The sequence below is a fragment of the Numida meleagris genome, chromosome 3, assembly GCF_002078875.1.
Source record: "Numida meleagris isolate 19003 breed g44 Domestic line chromosome 3, NumMel1.0, whole genome shotgun sequence".
In the NCBI taxonomy this organism is placed as follows: domain Eukaryota; kingdom Metazoa; phylum Chordata; class Aves; order Galliformes; family Numididae; genus Numida; species Numida meleagris.
Genome location: NC_034411.1, coordinates 27578708 through 27600057, shown reverse-complemented (window position 1 = coordinate 27600057; position 21350 = coordinate 27578708). Strand labels below are relative to the sequence as shown.

The window sequence follows — 21350 nt, the reverse complement described above, 5'->3', positions numbered from 1 at the left end:
GACGTTGCCTGCTTAATTCATTTGGCAGTGGGATCTTAGGTACCAGTAACGTGGCACAAACTTCCAGAGACCTTCCTATCTCTTTCCCTGTAATTCTACATCTACCTTTCAAATTAATAGAAATGATACACCTTAAAGCCATCTGGACATTGTTGCCAGATCTTGAGAATATGCTTTCCTGCAGCTGAACTGTTCTAGAGCTATCTATACACATGAAAATAAAAAACAAAGCCCCGAGGAAAGTGACAAAACCACGCTCAACTGAAAACTGTTGATTAAACACACTGCCATAGATTATCGCCATCACTCACCAAAACTTCTGTTTTTAGCTTCCTTCCATTTGCCTGGTTGAAGCTATAAAAACATTCTGTCCATGGGACAGGCTACAAAGGATTGATTCCTTTACTCTTGATAAGAAATAAACCCGGCATTTTCTGTGGTTAGAATGTGCAAAAGCAAGAAGCATGATTTCCCCATTACTCTCATTTCTCTGTTCTTGTTCTTTTGAAAACCTAATTATGCAATATCAACAATCCAATGTAAACCTTTCTGGTTTATGTAGCGACCAAAATTACCAGAGAAAACTCTGTTGGGGAAATCAGGTCTTAGTTCAGTATCACCATTACTGCAATTGGCATTTCTTGGTAATTAAGTAGGCCAAAAGCTCTGGAGCTGGGTTTGCCTTCCCTCTCGCCATAGTCAAAACCGATCTGAACAAACTGAGAAAACAAGTAGGTTATGTTCTACAATAGCCAGGGTGACACCTGGTTCTGCAGAGACTGGCTTTAGAGAAGAAAAGGAGATGTGACATTTGTAAGCTAACCATAAATGCAAAAGGTAAAAAATGACAAGTAGTTTAGCTAAGAATATGCCACACTATTATACACTGGATCACATTTTCAACTTCCTACGGCACAGGCCAGAAAAAGATACTTGGGAAGGTGATGCTCTGGATGTGCCAGAAGCGCCAGCTTCCAGTAGCTATTTTTAGCTGTAGGAATTTAATTAGAAAGGATGGCTGCTCACAGTTGGTCGTCCTTCCTCTCAGTTCTTTACGCAAATCAGATATCCCAGTTAAGTGCCATTACAAGTAACACTATCTTGTGTGTTGGTGTTGATGGCACAAAATCTGCTCTAAACACAAGTGTGAACTATGTATCTAGGACTGAATTTTCCTAAGGACGTCCTCTTGGTGGAGACTCTGTGCTGGCTTCACCATAAAGACGAGGAGGGGAGCAAATCAAGAAAAGGGATGTGGCACATTCTGCTGCAATGATTTTGACTTGTGTTGAAAGCCATAGTTAGCCCAAGAGAAGAAATAAAAGAGTCATTTCCTAATTTATTCTCAAACTGTATAAATTATGCCATCGTTCCATTTACAAAAGCAGCCCAGAAGAGAGATGGCAAAAAAGACAGCTTCAAGACATTTCTGAACTCAGCTTCCCCAAACCTCATCGGCACATAATCGCAGGCCCAAAGGTCTGATGCTGTATGTATGTTTCTTGCGTTCTGGCCCCACAACAAAACACTTGGCTCGGTGCATAACAGCTGCCAGTATCTCTGTTTTTTTCTGTCCAGGCTTGGTTTGACCTCCAAACTGGAGTATTTCTCAGTATGACAGTAGTGTAGCCTAAGCACCTGTCAACATAGCACATTGCTACAATTCTCTTGCAGCCCCTTCAAGAGGCATCCAATGCAAAGCAACTATTGCATACTTTCTCATTTATGTGGACATCTATAATGATACCCAGTTCTAAAAGCGAGGCAGTTGACACTCTTGCAATGTTTTGCCCCCAGTACTAATTTCCTTTAAAGAGAAGCACAGACAAGAAGTTATGGTTTTATCAAGAGAAGCAGGTTTGCCTGCCACAGACAAGCAGTCCCTGTCTGCTTTTGTTCCTCATCTACAAAACAGAGGGAAAAATAGTACTTGACCTGATGCTGCGAGTACAGAAGTAGTAAGCAATGTAAGGTGCTTAGCAACTTTATGTATATGTAGACATGTATATTGAACAAATCTGTAGGACACGATGGGACAAAATGTGATGACATTATACTGATGGTGTGTTCCTTGGCAGCAAAACCAAATAATTTTTAGTGTCACTACAGTAACTGAGATAGAAATTCAGTTTTAATATGAGGTTTTTGCTGCCTGGCACTCTGCAATCTTAGAAAACTTAATATTGGTTTTAATCTTCTCTTCTAGTCTACATCTTCATTAAGTACTCCCCTTGTAATTCAAAGCAATTTGTGGCAAATGCTAATACTGCTTTGGGCCCACTTCTCCCTGTCAGCTGTATCTCTGTTAAATTATGCATTTCCATCTGGAAAGAAATCATACAGGACTGTAGGCTCTCATCCACTTAGAGTCGGGAATGGAGAGGGATTTAATTAGATGCTCTGTGGTTGAGAGAAGGACTAGAGCAAAGCCTGGGTGGTCTGTGGAATCTTCCACTGGAAAACAAGGCTGCAAATTGTTAGGTACAAGCCTGCTTCTGTTTGCTCATTATGTTTACAATGTTTGTACTTACCGATTAAAATAAACAGTTACTAAGCAGATAAACAGTGTTTCCTCCCTGACAATGTTGTGTAGAAGTTCAGAGAATAGCAATATATGCCCGGGCTTCGTTTTTGGCTATGTAACCCCAACCCTCTACCTAACTTGAAGCAGAACAATTTTAGCCAGGGCTTCAAAGCTAACATTGGTAACATTTTCAATTCTATCCTTCCTATCTATAAAATGGAGACAAAAGAGCTGCCTTCTCTCTAAAGGGAAAGAGGGAGCATCCAGCTTGCAAAGGTAATAGCTCTCCACATCTTATTTGGCAGCCAATGCAAATGGAGGCATCACTTGCAATTCCTCTTGTGACCGGTTGCCTACATACACTCACATCACTGACCAAGTCCTCAAAAACTGAAGTGTGTTGAGAAGGCCTGAATCAGGAGCAGAAAATTGTGATGAGCCAAGCAATTCCCATCTACACTTAACTGTGAGTCAACTCAAATGTAGTGATTTCAGTCATGTGCCCTTTCACAGTTCAGCTGAACTTCAGAACATAATAGATGCAGCTTTAAATAGATTTACAGCGCAGATTACTGATTGGAGTGTCTGGCAAATTAATTTATTCCTCGTGGCTTTTCTGTTTCAAAATTCAATGGATTCCATATTTGTAAAAGAGAGAATACAGAAAGTGGGCTATGACTGGAACTAAACTTATTTATTAACCTATTTTGGCTGCACGTTAAAGAAAGGAAGCTATTGTGCCGTTGGTTTGCGGGATGCTAATGGGCACTCTGGGTATAATTACTCTGTGTTGGTGTGTGAATAAACCCCACTGATATATGAGTTGTCTGCCCGATAGTAACTTCTTCACTTTCCTTGAAAGAGGAGATAGAGAAAAAAAAAAGAGAGAGAGAGAAAGAAAGAAAAACACAAAGGAAGAGGAGAATGAAGAGGAAAGGGGTAAAAAAGGAAAAAAAAAGACAAAGAAAAAATAAAGAGAAAGAAGATAAAGAAGAAAAAGAAAAGGAAAAAAGAAAAAAAAGGAAAAGGAAAAATAGAGAAAGGAAAAAAAAAAAGAATTTGAAAAAAAAAGAAAGAGGAAAAAGAACCAGAATAAAAAAGGAAAAAGAAAGAAAAAAAACCTTGCCCTTTGTAGCCATTTTACTCCGTTGTACTATATCTTTGGGTAGGAAGAGGTTAAACACCCAACAACATTTTTCTCTTCTTAGCAAGTTACAGAACTGTACATCAGACACATTGTCTGCCAAATGCTTCATTTACTACCAGCTGCATTTTTACTTTGTTGAGAGATAGCTGAAATAAAATCACTGTTCTTTGTGCAAACGGCATGCTAAATAATGTATGGCTACAAGATTATTAAATAGCAAAGGCATTTGATAATATTAGAGTCAACCACAAGTCCCACTTCTGCTGATGCACAGAATTTTGAGTAATTAGTCATTGCACGGAGCGTTGTATTTATATCCCCTTGAGCCTCAGACGTTAGGCCACAAAGTCAGGAGACAAAGAATTGCTGTTATTAGGAGGACTGTTTTGGATTTATTTATATTCTAAGGCTTTATTTCAGTGTCCACTTCACTCCCCGGGCTCAGGCTTCCTCCAAACCAGAAGATACAGCTAAGTCAGAGAATTTTAGTGTAAACCATATTTTGACAGACAAGACCTCTCAACTTCAAGCAAAAGAACTTCAATGAGTTTGTAATGCCCCCAGAGCAGCACAACTGGCCTGAGGTTATATGACAAGCCTGGGAAAAGGCCTCCTAGATTCTGTCCTGATTTCAAACAGACTTCTCATGGTTTATATGCGATACATTAATGGCAGCTCCAATTTATGGATAGATAAATTGGGATACAAAGAGGACAAGTAACTCTTCCAAGGATTTACAGCAAGTCTTTGGCAGAGCCGCACAACTCTTACTCAGTCCTTTGTTCAAATCACTAAACCACACTGCCTTCTTTAGACCACAATTACTGCACAGGCCTGAATGCTGTGACATATCTAAAATTATATAGCTATACACTTAGACGAGGCTTTTTTAAAATAAAGATTGTCTAACACCCTCAGAATCAAACACAAAGCTGCTCAGTGAGCACTCTACTGCTTAAAGATAGCCTTCTAAATCCCCTCCCATCATAAAAGAGCTAGATTTAATATACTGTAATAAGAAATTGGAGAGAAACTTAATAGGATTTGAACATAAAAGTTCTGATGACAAATTCATATTGTAGCAATGAGCCTTCCTTCTGGAGAACTGACACAAAGAAATAATCGTAACTTTTATGATTACGACAAATAGCGTGTATCATCCAACTCTGAGAACGCTTTACAGACTACGCAGAATGAATTATACATTGTCAAATTTCAGGCATAACTGAGTTGATTAGCTTTGAATTTTACCACGTCTCATAACTGTGGCTCCTCTTTATAAGCATGTCATCACAATCGGTGGTGACATACTTATTGTATGGTGACATACAATATATGGTGACATACAATAAATACATACTTATTGTATGGTGACATACATTTCCTCGGCTTTCTGAAGTAGGTTGTGCACTCTCTTTACCCAAAAGGCACAGCCAGACAGGGTAGATGCTAGTAGTACGAGAAATTTAATGACTGTGCTTAGAAATACCTTGAAATTAAACCTCTCAAGTTCTTAATGAGATTTAAAAGAGATAGTGGGGACTTGTGATTACCAGGAGCACCACTGAGATCCCAGATTTTCATCTAAATATTGTGTGCCCAAGTGTCTCCATCTGCCTTTGCAGAGAACACATCCATGCCCAAGCCAGACATGCAGATTCCTTATCTTCTGATTGTAAGCTTGCAGATGCAGGACTATTGTGCACACACCTGCCTATGCAAACCTGGAGGTCAAGCAGAAGCTGATGAAGATCTTATGCAGAGTGACTACACTGTATTTTTAAAAGACTGGATGGGGTGGAAATTATAAAGTTACCCAAACTGACGCAAGTGTGCATGGATGTTATTCAGCATCTCGGTGTTATTCAGCCCTGGAGTGCTCCCCTCGCCAAAATGACCTCAGGGCTGCAGCCTGGACATAGGGACCGGCAGTAGGGCAGCTCTTGCTCGCACAGAGTTTCATTTTGCACTAAAGCCTCACACAGGAGAGATTCAGCCTGCCCAGAGAGAACAGCCCTAGGCCGCTGGGCTGCTTTGCCCGTGGAGAAGGCCTGGCACGGCCAACCCTCTCAAGACACCAGAGCCCAGGGCTCCAACACAAACCGAATAACCCCCTCAAGCCCAGACTCCAGAGCCTGGGGGCTTGGTGGAGCCATCAGGCCTCCACCAAGTCCACTTGCACATGCCAGGCCTGAGCCAGGCCTCAGCTCCTCCAGCGAGCTTGGCAGCCTGGCAGCACCACTGGGACTCGGCTCTGTCCCTGGCTGCTGCTTGATGCTGTCGGCTTGGTGAGATCCCATAATGCTTTTTGAAAGTGGAAGGGAACTAATCTGACTGCTGGCCAAATTCCAGCTTTGGGTAATTACATTCTTCTGACAAATTTTTCTTGGCAGTTTCTACAGAATATAATTAGTAAATGTAAATAGACGTAAACAGTACTGTAAATTACACTTTGCGTGATTGTCAGAAGCAGAGGGGGATTGCAGGGGTGAAGGTGCAAAAAGAGCAGAGCACCGTTCCCCAGCATGCACATGTGTCAGCCGTCCCTGTTAGCAGGCTGGGCATGCCTCTGCCAGGACAGTGCGTGTGTGGCAGCAGCAGATGTCACAACCTAGGTTCACCGTGTCGCTCATCACACAGATCATCGGCTTTACCTCAAGTACCATTTTGACCTGACAATGTTTGGTCACGTCCCGCAGCTGTGCTCACAAGCAGCTGCTGTGCTCCACCTCAGCTGTGCTTCTGCTCCAGCAGCAGGCGAATGGCTTCCAAAGACACACATGCAACTGCAGAACATGTGTACATCAAAGTACTGATTTCTATGAAATGCTTATCAAATTTGTCAATGGCTTGTACAACCTTCTGCTACCGAGGAACTGTCATATAAATGGAATCACATAATTAACTCTCAAACCTATTTTAATGCTGCTTCATGCACCTAAAGTCACATAAAGTAGAAATAGCTTCTACCAAAAATAAATGCATATTTTTAACTACATGTAGTTAAGTAGATTTAACAGCAGCTATATGGAGTAATGAAAAGAGATCACAACGTATGTCTTAGTTTTCTTCTATTTTCTATATATTATTACATTTTATGTGTCTAATGTCTCTTACATGTTTAATCTATTTCAAATACAAACTGATATCGCAAATGGGCTTAGTCAGGTGTTTCTTTCTTTCATGTAGAAAACTTGATGAGTTTCAATATTTCACTTATTATATTTTTATTCAAAATTTTGAAATACAAAATAGCTAGCAGAAGCCAGCAAAATGAAGGGAAAGTTTATTTTTTTAACAAAAGCTTATTGCATTATTTAGCTATAGCAGGAGAAACAGATGTTACAGCTTTACAATACCATGTCTTGCAAAACTTCCTTCTAAACGGCTATTCGTGCTCTACATGTTTTGGACTGTGCACGGAGAGCTCTGCTAACAGTTATGGGAAGCATTGCATACATTAGTAAAACCCACATTAAGATAATTAGTGCTAAAAAGAATCAACAAGCCTTTTTTTTTTTTTTCTTTTTTTCTTTATAGTATTGATTTAGTGTGGGTGAGAAATGCCAGATTTTCAGTCTTGAAGATTCATGTTCCACCACAGAGCAGGAGATGGAGCCAGCTTTTCCCAGTGTTCTGCCAATAAACTCTCTGATTAACCATCTCATGGGCTAGGCAGGAGATTCACGCTTTACCATCTTTGACCCTTAGCTTCTCTAACAAACCTAGAGAACAGGGGGCATGCCGCCTGGGACAAGGAACTCTAATCTTGTATCTCTGTGGCTGTACCTACCCAAACATTTTCTCAGCAATAATTTTCAATACTGTTGACAACAAAAATGATCAGGAGGCAGTACTGAATCTGTACTGTTGCAGAGGTGACTCTGGCAGAGATCTATGGGGAAATTTCTACAGCAGAGAAGGGCTTTGTGGCTCATTTTGTAACTTACATATATCCTCTAAACTGCAAATTCCATTTTAATATATACTGTTTTCACGAGGGCTCTGTAACCTTTTAAAATCCTATGAATGGTTTTACATATCATTGAACTATTTGTCTGATGGTAACTTTACCTTCTGTTGTGCTAAATTGTAGGCTTAGAGCATGTGCATGAACAGCTCTAACTATACAATGGATGGGTGTTTCTTGCTAAGCCACCACAACTTGAGTTTATTCCCTTGGGAAAGGAACCACTCTAGCTATGCATATGGGAAGAGTAACGTGTCTTATTAGGATTTTCAGTATTTATTTTAGTTACAGAGGTAGCTGAGGATGATATTATTTTGTTTGGGGTTTAGAAGGGTTGCTTTAAAACCACTTGCTTTCAGGCAAAGTGATAATCAGCCTAAGCAGCATAAGACTTTTATAGTGGAAGGCCAACACATCTTTTTTCATTCAATCTGCAAGAATAAACTGAGCACAGCTGTTTTACTGAAAACAACCCACTGGCATTTAAGTAGATTAACAAAATTAACTGTGAAAACCCTCTGCTATAGGAAAGCCAATAACCTGTTGGCCACAAGGAGGCAGGGCAAGGATTCGGTAAACTCTAAGTAACAGCTTTTATGTAAAAGAAAAAAAAAAAGGAGTGTTAAATTAGTTCGGTCATGAAAACTCCAAACTGCTAGGCAAGATAAAAAGCACTTTTTAGTCACAGTGTGTGGTTTCAGGATTGCTGTTTTAGACCAACAGCAGCAAATATCTTAAGATATTAAACAATAGCTTATCTGGCAGCAATTTTCTGCTTCTTTTGAAGGAGCACATCACACATGTTTTTTCTTCATCACTTCTGTGTGATGTACTCTAAAAAAGAAAGCTCACACGCTGAGCTTTGATAGCAAGGGTGAATTTACCAAATAAGAGCAAAAAGCCATACAGTCAAGTTCACAAGATTTTGCTCCAAAGCTAATAAATCCTGCTCCTTAGAAAGTGTCAAGGCAGGCCTGGGAGCTCTATCTTTCATTCCAGCACTTCTATTTCTGGACTAAAAGCAGGCAGGTAGGTGTCTATAGTGCCTTACCAAGTACCTTATACACAGTACAGTACAGTGACGTTTCCTTTATCTAGAACTTTAGGGCATTCCAAAATCAACACTAACTCAAGTACAAACTCCTAAATAACAAAAGGGGAAAAAGAAGACAATAAAGTAAAACTGTCCATGTATTGAGAAGGATTAAATTTAACAGTGAAACAAAGTCTTCCACAGTATCAACATATAACAGTCCATATCTATCAGTGATCTCCTGTTTCATAAGTGACTTTTACTCCAAGCTCTGCCACTGTGTGCTGCTGAGCTAGGTAATTTCAGTTCCTACGCCTCTGCTTCCTCACCTTTTAAACAGTTGCTTCTCTTCTTTGTGAAGCAGTATGAGGTCCACGGATAAAAAACATGCTAAGAGAACTAGTTATTATTAATGCAATTCAGATATGGAATGCACCAGATGGTAAAATCTCCAGGATTTTAATGAACTATTGTAACAGAGCATATGTAATATGACGTTATTGTAACAGGCATTTAAATGTATAGTTAGTACATACAACGTGACCTGCTCTGCTCTCTGTAACTCCACTGGAATTATTTTGGATTTATGTCAGATAATACTAGGAACACAAAATAGCCCCATATGTGCAATGTGGTAAGGTTTTCCAATGCAATCTTAACTATTGCCTTTCCTGTTTTTAATTTTTGCTGGGGATACCCTCATGGCAAATAAGAAGCTGTCTGAGCAATTATTCATTAGCTATCATCGTAAAACGGTTAAAGCGTGAAGCAGCAAGAACTTCTTGTTCTTATTCACTATATTCTATAAAGATTATGTCTTTGAGACACCTTATGCTACATTTGGACAGCAACTCATGCTTGTGTCAAAAGAGCCAAACATTCAGTTTCAGGCTGTGAGGGCAGTAATATCTCCTTTTTCCCACAGCACTGGAGTTCTGGACATTATGAATAACACACACAGGGAAAGCTGAACTGCAGCTCAAGCCCCTGGCACTGCACATTATACTCAGAGGCAGGTACTGACTTCAGTACAGGAGGAACATGGAGATACTCTCATGCCCAATAATTCTAGCACATCTACAACACAGACTATAAAACTGAAATGAACTGACATTTAATATACGAGAGGCTGGAAGCAAGATATCAGTTTCACATCATAAATTAACCTTTGTACTAGTGCCCAAAGATTTGGCTGATTACTCACTGCCATCCCTTAGTGCTTAAGCAGTCTTTTCCAAAGCAAGACAGTTAAACCACAAAAACGTACCGTAGTGTCCACAGCCCTGACCTTCTCAGCAGGAACGTGCTTTGGAATGGGTTCTTCTACTGATATCATCATGCAGCCTTCTGCTCCAAGAGTAACAATTACGAGCTTACACCCTCTCTCTAACAGCATGCGTCCCACCTTTTCAGCATCTTCAAGGTTGCCAACTGGGATGCCCGTTAAAATTTCTGCCTGAAAAATAACCCACGCAAATGAAAAAAAAAATCATCATCTGATAGCATTCAATTTTGGACAACTGTTGCTTTTGAAAATAGTATTTAGTATTTAATATCATTTTAAAAATGTGTCTTACGAGATGATCATGAAACCACTTCCTACGCTGATATTTAGCTATGTCATGCTCCTTGCTTGAAATCAGCGTGTACTCCAGGCATGGAAGACTAATAGAGAGCAGCCTAGGCAGAGACACAAGAGGCACGAGTTCTGTTCTGGCTTCTACAATTTGCCTGCCATGCAACCTATACCAAAATCACACTTCTCCTATGTGCCTCAGTTTCTTCATCTCTGAAATGGACACAATGACACAGTCTTGGTAAAAGCATTTTGCTGTCTAATGTGAAAAGTGTTACACGGCAACTCAGTCACTGCTCTTGGGGGATATTTATCACTATACAAGAAACCTTTTAAAATTCTCAGGGTTCAGCTAGTGAGAAATCTCTACGGAAAATCTCTTCAAGGAAAAAAAAAAACACAAAACTGCTCAACTGGTAAACTTGACCACTGTGTTTACTTTAATATGAATTTTTAGATAAGAATACCTAAAAGTCATCTGAAGCTCTCTTTGGGCAAAGGCCCATTACAAGATGATTATATATTTGAGTTATGGACATGTTCATAGGCCTCTGCCAGGGCTGAGACTCTTTTGTGTTGGCTCTGTACAAACACAGATAAACTTTTCTTCTAACAGATGGTGACCTTAAGTCAACTTCTCTCAGTTGGCTCTTAAAATTAATCTCTTCTAGTTCCATGCACCTAAAAGCAAAATTTCCCAAAAATCTGCAGTGAAGACTTCAGAACTAAACATCTTTTTCTTCACTTCACACATTTTCTTGATAGCATCTCGTTTTCCAGTGCCATGTGCTTTTTTTGACAGAGGGTACATGACAAGAATCGGACAGGAAAAAAAGAAAAATATAGTACGTTTTACCTGAAACACTCTAGCAAGCAGTACTCCATCTGCCTACCAGAGTATGACTTACTTGTAAGTAAACTGGCACGTTATATACTGTTGTCTTTACTAAATCTTGTCTTGCTTGTCTGAGAAGAGGGAAGTCCTACTTTATCTTGAACTACAAGACCGCTGCTTCCTGAAAAACACAGTCGGAAGCAGTTTCAAATAATCGTCAATTAACTGGACATAACTTTCATGGTCTTGGGGCTTGTTTTCAGTGGAAAACTTAACTTGGAACCTCCTCACCAGCTACGCGTCCTGACTTCTATGGACATGGACAACTCAGCTTCCTGAGAAACAGCTGCTGAAATATTTCAAACTACCTTTCTCTGCATTACAGAAACTTGAAATCAGCACGCATATTTCTTGCCCAAACAGAATGTAAAATACAGTGGTTGAACAACTGCTCCACGAGTACAGGCAGGCTTGTCATATAAGGGGAGGCAGGGCAGACAGCTGAGGACAGGAACTACTATAGCCATCCCCAAGCAAGCCGCCCCCAGTTGTGACTCAGAGGCCTCACAGCTTGCCACTGTCATTTCCTGTGTTTCAGCCTGACCCAGAACAGAGAAGTCACCCTTGGGCTCTGAAGGGCCAGCATATGCCAATACACTGCCTTAGGGTTTACATTATCATGAACAGAGTACCTACTGGTTTCAATTTTTGAACTTACAGGATCAAGTCCTGCAGTCCCTACTGAGACAAATGCACAGATGTTTTCAGGAGCCGTTGATTTGATAACTACAAGGCAGAACTCAGTGTGGCAAGACTTGGTGGGCATAACACATATACACAATTTAAAACTTTTTTTTTTAAACCACATTGATCCCAGACAAGAATAAAGTAAGGTTTAGATTATGAGAAAGCAAATAAATCTACCCAATTTTCTCTTTGGCATTTCACCACGCTGCTCAAAATTTTCTTGCAGTAGAACCTATTTAGACAAATTAGATCTATTTAAGTTTTTAAAAGGGTATAAAAGTATTTTCAAATAAGAGAATTTGTTTCAAAAGTATCTCACCACATTTTTTGAATACATCATTCTGCAAGGTTTGCAAGGGGTCACTTTGGAGAGACTAGGGATGGATAATAAATAGCATTAAAATACATATACGCTATTCTATAACCAAGAGACTAAAGCGTCTGTGACTCTTACTGAATTTTGAGATCTCAGGAGCAGGAACTGTGTGTTCCCATATTCATAATACTTAGCACACGAACAAAACTGGATTACCAAAATGTACACACTAATCCTTGAATGAAACTGACTAAATGAATTTCTAATGTACTTCACGATGGGCAGTAATTCCAAACATTCTACATAGATTGTAAAGTCTCCAAGAGGAAAATGGATTTGATTATGGAAAAGAAATAGTCAGCCTAACTTTGGTTCATTTACCTGGGATTTGCACTTCTGTAAGCTTATGAGCAAGATAAATAAAGTACTTAAATATAATATTCTCCCTAATTCTAAACACACATTGTGTAACGTACCCCTTTCTGTGACAGCTGTGCCCCAAGCCAACAGGATTTTTTGTCTGGGTTGTGAAAAAGGTTATTTGGGGACCGATAATGTGACAGGTTTTGCAGAAATCTTTCTTTTTGCCTTCACACTGCTTATACCAATTTATTTTCAACCAGAAGTAGTCTGTACAAAAGTAGATCTTCAGTTGCTTGAAACCATTATCATCTAACTCATCTATAGCAGGATAGTAAAACTAAAACACACTGGAACAAGCTGGAAGAACCATAAAAGCAGCAGAAGCGAGACAGATTTTGTGCCAATAATTAGAGATTGCTGTAAATGTCAACTGATGTTAAATACTGTGGTTAGATTTTAAGTTCCTCCCTTCAGTAGAATCTTATTTAAAAAAAAAATACAAAACAAAGCAAAACAAAACAAACTGCAGTACATTTGAAGGAAATAACTAATAGTTACGTAAAGAAAAAATTAAATAACAATACTAAAATTTCAGTGTGGCCATTTGCCATAGTACTGCACAGAAGAGCAGCAAATCAAGAAATTTATTTTTCTGTGCTGGTCTCATGAAGCTCCTCAGTTAGATGGCCTAAGTAAAGCTAGAGGGCGTTCCACAAACCTGCTGTCAGAAAAAAAAAAAAAAAGGCATATTATATAATTAATCTACAGAGTATTTTCTTTGTTTTGTTTACAAAAGTAGAAGAAAAAATTAACTGAAGCTTTTAATTTAACTGATAGAAAGGTTCTTGGCAATACTCCTCATTATTCTTAGTTAATTATTCTTGTCTCTTTAGACTGTGGAGTCTAGTTACAGTACGCTGACACAAATCAGCACTGATATAGAAAAAAAATGGTCCTGCTTTCCTTTCCGCTCCTGCCCGCATGGCCCATTCTCTTGTGCCAGCACAGCTATTTGTGTGGCCAGGAAATAAACCGGACTGAAAGGCAGATCTGTGTTAAAATTAAGCCCGAACTAAAATAAGATAAAGCGAAACAATTGACTCCTTTCAACATCAGTACTAGTTTGCACAGGCTAAAAGTGATAGAGAAACGATGATGTAAATCTTTGCCAAGTGCTACTAGCAGTGGTGTATGCGGGGCACTCCATGGCTTACGCAGCCACTTTCAGGGAAAAGTGCTGGATCCTCTGCCTGGCATTTGTGAGACCAAATCTTCAGGACTGTCTAGTTTGGGGATCCCTGGCAGAAGTAAGACACTGACATACCACACAAGCACAGTGAAAGGCCAGCAAGGCAGGTGGGGGCCTGAGCGCAGGACATACGAGCAGAGGCTGGGAGAAGCAGCTCTGTTCAGCCTCAAAAAGCTAAGGACAGGGAGAGATCTAATTGCTGGCTACGACTTAACGTGTGGATACAGAGGAGAGCCAGACTCTTCTTGGAGCTGCACAAGAACAGGGCTAGACACAACTGGCACAAGCTGGAACATGGAAAATTCCAGCATTCTGAAAAACTTTTTAACTACCAGCGTGATGCAGCACTAGAGCAGGTACCCGAAACAGGGCATACGTTCCCCATCCTTGAAGATTCAAAACTTGAAAGGAGAAACCCTGAGCAATCTGACCAAAGCTAGCACTTCTTCACCAGGACTTCAGATCTCCAAGATGTCTATTCCTACTTTCTACGGTCCTATGATCCTCAACAAGTATAAACTGATGAGATGACAGAAAATGTTAACTCTTTAGCGAGCAGTCCATTTTTTGCTTCAGCATCCACATAGCACCTAGCACAATGCAACTTGGCAAATGTTGCCAGGTACCACTGGAACAGAAATCATAAATAATAATAAGCAAACTGCCACATCTAAGGCTAACCTATCTAAAACTACTTATGACAATTTTAAATACTTACGTTAAGTACTTAAAATGCAGTAAGCCAGTTGGCCACAAACTTGGTTATATCTGATTTCTAAGATTTCTTTGAGAATGACAGAACAAGAACTTGATCTTGTTAATTCTAACACACAATGAGTCCCAAAGAAGTAGTGAGAGACAGCTTTGGTATATATGCAATTGCAAGATCAGGCCATAAGCCAAGCTAATTCCAGTTGTTTCAAATTATAAAATTTTTACATACATACATGAAGAAATACTTACGCTAGAATAATTAAAAACTGATTGAAATAAATAGGCTTGAAGCTATTCTCTCCTCTCCCAAAAGTAACATCTACCATTTTAGACTAAATATGGGAAATTTCATAGTTTCCCATATACAGATAAAATAGGGTTTAGAACAAAGCTGGAATTCAAATTAAAATATACTGTGAATTTCCAGCAACTTCTACGTAATGAGGAAATAGTAGCTTTCCTTTACTTACAATAGAAAAGGCAAATTCCCGAGACAATCTCTATTATTAACCAGTCCATATTAATAAGCAGGATCTTAGATGTCCTACTCTAAGACTTCAGATACAGTTGTATAAGCTTGATATTCTCTGAATTTTGTAAAAGTCATTGCTGTCTATTGATTTTGGACACGCTAACAAGAATTTCCAGTATAAATATTTCTTCCAAAAGTGTTTCAACCTCAACTAATAGACAATAGCAGAAAGGAAGCAAAAGGATAGTATCTATTATTTTGTATTATTTTTATGCATCTTGCAGCTTTCTTTAAGAAAATTAGCAATGAATTCATATCTAGATGTGCTTCTTTCTACCATCAAAACCCCTAACTATTCCGTCAGCATTTAATTAAACCTTTGCTAGGCCCTTCTTACTTAGATCAGAAGTCTGATATCCATTTCACATTAGGAAGCAAGCAGTTCCCAGTGTTGCATTAAAAATAGCCTGACACGCTAAATCATTTGCTGCAATCATTTAGGAGTTTTCCTTCTCCTGAAGGGCTCTTCAGTATTCTTTGAACAGAGATGCAGCTGTTCTTCAAAACGTTTAGGACCAAATTCAAATTGCTGACATGCAATGTATTTTGGTTCCTAACCTGCAGGGCTCTGTAATTGCACGCACACACTAAATAAGAAAAACAACACATGAACCGTATTGACATTGTGGTTGTGCCTAGGGCCATACTACAGTAAGGAAAAAAAAATGGAAAGAAAAAAAAAGGTAAGTATTCCAAAAAACTCTTCTTGTATAGAGTTGTTTCTTTTTCAACATTTATAGAAGACTGAAAAGAACAACCATTGGTTTTCACTTAGATGACATTGGATACATTTATTTTTCATTAGAAGAATTAAGGGAATGGAGAACTAGCACATTCCTGCACAAACCTCAGGGATTAGGCTGTGCTGCATCTGGGAATTAACAAACTAGTCTCAACAAGCTTGATCTTTCTGGGAAAAGATAAAACTGAACTACAGGCTAAGCAAAGAAAGAACTGATAACCTTGCAAGATTTGTTCTGAGTTTTTTTGTTCGTGAACCACATAAAAAGAAAGCAATGTCAGACATTAAAAAAATATTATTGCAACAAGTGTAAGTGAAAAGAACAGCTTGTGAAGAGCCTTCTAGACAAACTAATGGTAGATAATTCACTGATAGTATAATTTTGTTTGCTTCTCTCTAGCACATAAATCCATAAGAACAAACTGTGCTGTTATATCAGATGCTGCATGTGATTTCATTAAATCCTAAAGCAGTTAATGAAGAATAGAGTACAAAGTGTGATGCATTTGATACATACACATTTGGGACTTGAAATCCCATGATTGTATAAAACTGTAGCTGACATTTTTAAATTTTTATTCTGTGACAAAGGCATCGCAGATCAAAGCTGCTGACCAGTGTGGAAGAAAACAACAGAGATTTCTGACTCAGTAATAATTCAGCTAATCACAAGGACTATCCCCTTTTACTCATCTCTAGCAAAACAAACACTCCACACCATCTGTGAAATGTCTTCAGCTCAATGGCTAGCTCTCTGTTCCACAGCTAACACAATTTTCTGTTACAAACATATCGTTCACATGATATCCACAAAGTACAGGACTTAATAACATAAGGCTATTTTTTGATGAAGAATAAAGATATTTAGATACAATTACACGACAAATACCTGTAAATTTAAATTAATAGGAAAGCCAAACCAAGCAACAATAAAAATCAGTGGAAATTTAATCTTGTCTTAGCATATATGTCTGTGTTAAAAAGAATGATTTAGAAACAGCTGATCTGGATAGCTCTAAAGATCGCATCTTTAAACCTGAGATAATTTATTAAGAGCTATTAAAGGGCTTACTAGTGATAAAGCAGAAATAAACTACTTGTTTCTTAGTAGTACTTAAAAATCCTGAATGAGAAAAGGTCCCCAGAAGAGGTAAGCCTGGAACATAAATGGGGTTTTGGCTAGAAGGAAATTATTTGAGACTTGGAGATCCCAAAGAGGAGCAGAAATAGAGCTGGAACCAAACATCTCAGGAAAGCAAATGTAGGCAGCATTTTCAATACATCTGGCCACAGAGGATTAAAAACAAAACAACCACCAAATCTATAAAATAAGAACGGACATAGTGTGTTAGAGCAAAGGTCCATCTTATTGAATTCCTGTTTTCTGGCTATGAGGGTTACCTGATACTGAGGGAAAGTAAAAAAGAAAGGTATAAGATCTTTTCCCAGTATGCATCCTGGACCATGAAAGTGCTAGGTAATTCCTGATTTAAGAAGTTGAAGGAAATGCAGATGGAGTTGGATGAATGGACAAAACCATCATTATTTTGAAGATTAGCAGAGTTAACTTATTGCTTTTAAATGGCATGTAGAGATGTGACTGGTAACCTTTATTTGGATATGTAAACATTTATTTCTATATTAAATTTCTCAAGTGCATACATTACAGTGATCTGAAATCAAAGGAAGTCATGAAAGAAAACAGAAAACAGATGGCACATGAATATATAACAATTACTAGAAGAAAAAAAGAACTTTCAATCTTGTGATAGAAGAAAAACAAGTGCTTCATTTTTCCTCTTTTCTCAGCAAAAAGGAAGTAAAAATGGCAATAGTTCATTCCTGAACATCAATTTAATAACAAACCAGACACAGAGAGGATGAAGTAAAATATAATTGATTAGTAGAAAGATGGTAACATAATTCATTTTGTTGCAAAATATGAAAAGGTTATTTTTAAAAGCAAGTATTTATGTGCAGTTCTGTGTTCTCAGAATATGCTGTAGGAGACCCACTACTGGATCTGTGCTCCCATGATATGGCTGGCAGGAACTTCCATAGGTCTATCGTATCCATACATTCAGAAGAGAGAAGCCTTCTGAACAGTACGGAACATATAATTTACCCAACTGCACGAAGTGATCCCAGCCATCTTCAAATGGTAATTACTTTTTAAAAGAAAATAGCAGAAAAGAATGCGAACTGTACCCCCAGCACTGCAGGTGGGTACAAAGGTAGATGAGTGAGCAGGGATCTGTTACAATTATGCACCTGTATTTCTTGTTCTCCCAATAGAGTAATTTTCTATTCTCCATGTGGTGGTAATAATAATACACTCTAGCTCCAGCAAGCTAAACTTCTCAAAGAATGCTTCTTTCAAGACTGTCCTCTAGCAATAACAAAGGGAAAACTTCAGTATGTGTGCTGCAAAGAGCAATGAGAGAAAAGTCAGGAACAGACAAGTAATGAAAACCAAAGTTTTCTGTCTAACACATGGGGGATAAGTTTTCTCAGGGGAAAAAAAAAAGTTAACTAGTGACATGATGAAAAAAAGCAAACTATGAATGACATGTATAACATTGGTGGGAGAATATGGATGTTCTCAGCCCAAAATGTGTGCCATGGCCCCATTTAACCAATCCAGAGGCGTAGTCCAGGAATAAGTGTTTCCTGAAAGCATGAAGAAAACACCATATGGGTGTCCCAAACAAATACTTTGTCTTATCATTCTCACCATCACATATAACTGAACTCAGATGGCTCCGATAGCCACAAATGATATTGCTTCCAGCTATACTGGAAGCCTTGCCTTCCAGAGTCTGGAGGGGCCACAGCATCTCCCACCTTGAAAGAAATTGCTATTCAGCTCATTCCTGAGTACTGTGGTGTATCTGAAATGGAGACATGTACTGGAACATTCCGAAATAAAATCCAAATGTCAGTTTGGGTTACTTAGAACCTTGAATGCTTGGAGATTCATGAACAGAAGACTTCTGATACAGTTTGTAACAGGTTCTAACAGAAATTTCAAAAGAGTGTATCTGAGCTTTAAATAACTTATTTTGGCAGACACAGCCATCAGACAAAAAAAAAAAAAAAATCACACAGAGAACAGGACCATACTTTTAGCCCTCTCCACTCCTCTCTACCCACAGGTATCATGCTCATTGCAGAAATCTTGTTTGCTGCAGATAACTTCAACTGTGATCAGGGCATGGTTTCTATCTGCTATGTTACTTCTCACACATTCTTGTTTATATAAAGAGAGAGTGAGTGGAAGGAATACAGCGTGCTTAATGCTAATAAACAAGAAATCGAAACTAAGGCTTTACGAGATGAGCTTAATTTGTCTCTTGTGACAAAAATAATTTGCTTTGCGAGAAATAACAAGCTTGAATTAGAAAAGAGCGGGAAAGATGGAAAGGAGAAAAAAAAAGAGAAAACATACAGTTGAAGGGCCAGAGAAACAGATTCACTGAAAACAGATCTGACAGGAAGAGGCATATGAAGCTGCTATTTACCATCAAGTGCAGCAGGCATGCATCACCTCCTGGCAAGCGAGTTTAAAACTGTCAGAACGCTATGGCTAGCGCATTCCTGCTAATCATATCAAGGGCCCACAGAACAAGGACAAGGATCTATTTTAATATTTACCACTCAGTACTAGCATTTTATTAGTGTCCTTTTATGGATTTGTTTTACTCATCTGCTTGTAAGGGAGGCTGGATACAACTTTCCTGCTGGAAATGATTAATTTAATTTTGAATGCAATTGAAAGGAATTCTAGAATATTCCTCTTTACTCATTAGGTCAGAGACTAAACCTGTTACCTCCAGAAATCCTTTGTAAGAGGAACACAGCTTAGTTTTTCTGCTCCCCACACTGCGCTTCTGAGAATCCCCCTGAAGTTTTACTGCTGAAGTCTCCTTCTTCAGCATGACATATGATCATTACCTCAGTTTCATTGCAGCAGAAGATGTCAGAATGGGTATAAAATTGTGGATCTAGGTCAGCAAGGGCTGGAGCTGGGTTAAATAAGGTTTTTACTGAAAAAAAAAGAATGGAAAAAAAGTCTAAATCTCTAGTATTTTAGATTTATAACACAACACCTGGAATATCATTGTGGTTAATACCCTCTAAGATTGCATTCACAGCCCCCAGTGTTTAGTATTAAATGCAAATGTCTCTCATTTTCTATGTCTTCATTTCATAGAACTGCTAAAAGTTTTACTATATTATAATCCCCATCTAATTAACGTTCAGTCACATGTCATGATAGGAACATGACAGAAGAGTTACAGAAAAAATAAGCAACAAATTATTAATTAAAAAAAAACAGAAAAAGTCTCAGGCGAATACAATTTGTTTAACTGATGGTTCTTCTTACAGGATTTTAACAGCTTTTACAAGAACCTATTTAGTTCTAGATTTTTTTCTATTTTGTTATCTGCATTCTATACGTGAAGAAACGGGGATATAGAGTAATGAAGGACATGTCCAGACAGAGATTTAAATGTGGTTTTGAATGTGTTACCTAACTTGTTCAAACTGCCACACTGCAAAACTCTAGTGTAGCCAAGGCACTGTATATTTTTAATACATTATCTGGCAGAGCTAAAACCTTAGGTAAGACATGGTAGAATATGTTAGTTAACCTAACTCGAAACTGTAGCCTAAGGCTCTGCGTAATAGTAGCAAAGGTTTGTCATGAAGACAGAGTGTAAGTGACTTATTTACAGTTAACACAGGAAGACTTCAGATTTAGTTTCTCATTTTGCCAATGTTATGATTAATACTGCTGTCTCTTAACCACAAGGCCATCACTTTTATATAAAGCATACTCTCTTACTTTAGAAATATTGCTTATAGCAAGTGATCAAATCTTCCAATTTAGATGTGTACCTTTTCAGCCCTAAATGCTTATTTAGACTCCAAGGTATAGTATATAGACACCCAGAACACTTTGGAATCCCACTTAGCTCCCTGAAGAGAAAGACCTTCAAAGCCTCCCGAAATCTCGGCTCCAAGAAGTTTAGAGAATGATCATTTTGATTAATACTTCTGAAAGTTTTTGCCTGTGACTACACAACTTTATCATGTCTCTCTACTTGTCTCATTAAAAATAATCTTATTGAAGGGAAAAAGGCATTTACTTGTAAGTCAGAAAATGCCAGAATTAGTATTTCCAGTAAAATCTTAATTTGGCTCCCTTACATTATTACAATACAGTATGTATTATAATAAACTCTTTAATTATATGATCACATACCACTGAAAAACAGCATGTGAACACATAATTAAAGGCTGCAACCTAATATATATGCAGAAAGGAGACAAATTAAGGTTTCATAGGCAAATTTAACTCTTGCATTTCCTATTTTCCAGATTGCCACTCTAATTGTTTGTTGTTTTTTTAAACATAAATATTTAAGGTATACTTTCCTAAGCAAAACAAACAAACAAAAAACCCCAACAAACAGTATGTAGGGAAAAACAAACTCAGTCCTATACTTTCATACTGACATATACAATGGTCATGGACAGCACTAGAAGTGTTCCAGCTTGGGCTTTGAGTAATGCAGACTCATCATGAACAGGCTGG

The 21350-nt window shown here is 38.4% G+C and overlaps 1 protein-coding gene across 1 annotated transcript in view; it reads right to left on the bottom strand.

Moving 5' to 3' along the window:
- The window catches only part of RBKS (ribokinase), a 66532-nt gene that overhangs the window by 8635 nt on the left and 36547 nt on the right, over positions 1-21350 (bottom strand). The window contains exons 6-7 of the mRNA XM_021392677.1: positions 19703-19794; positions 9942-10130 (exon numbers count right to left, since the gene is read on the bottom strand). Coding sequence (XP_021248352.1) covers positions 9942-10130; positions 19703-19794 — 281 coding nt within the window. The remainder of the gene's footprint in view (positions 1-9941; positions 10131-19702; positions 19795-21350) is intronic.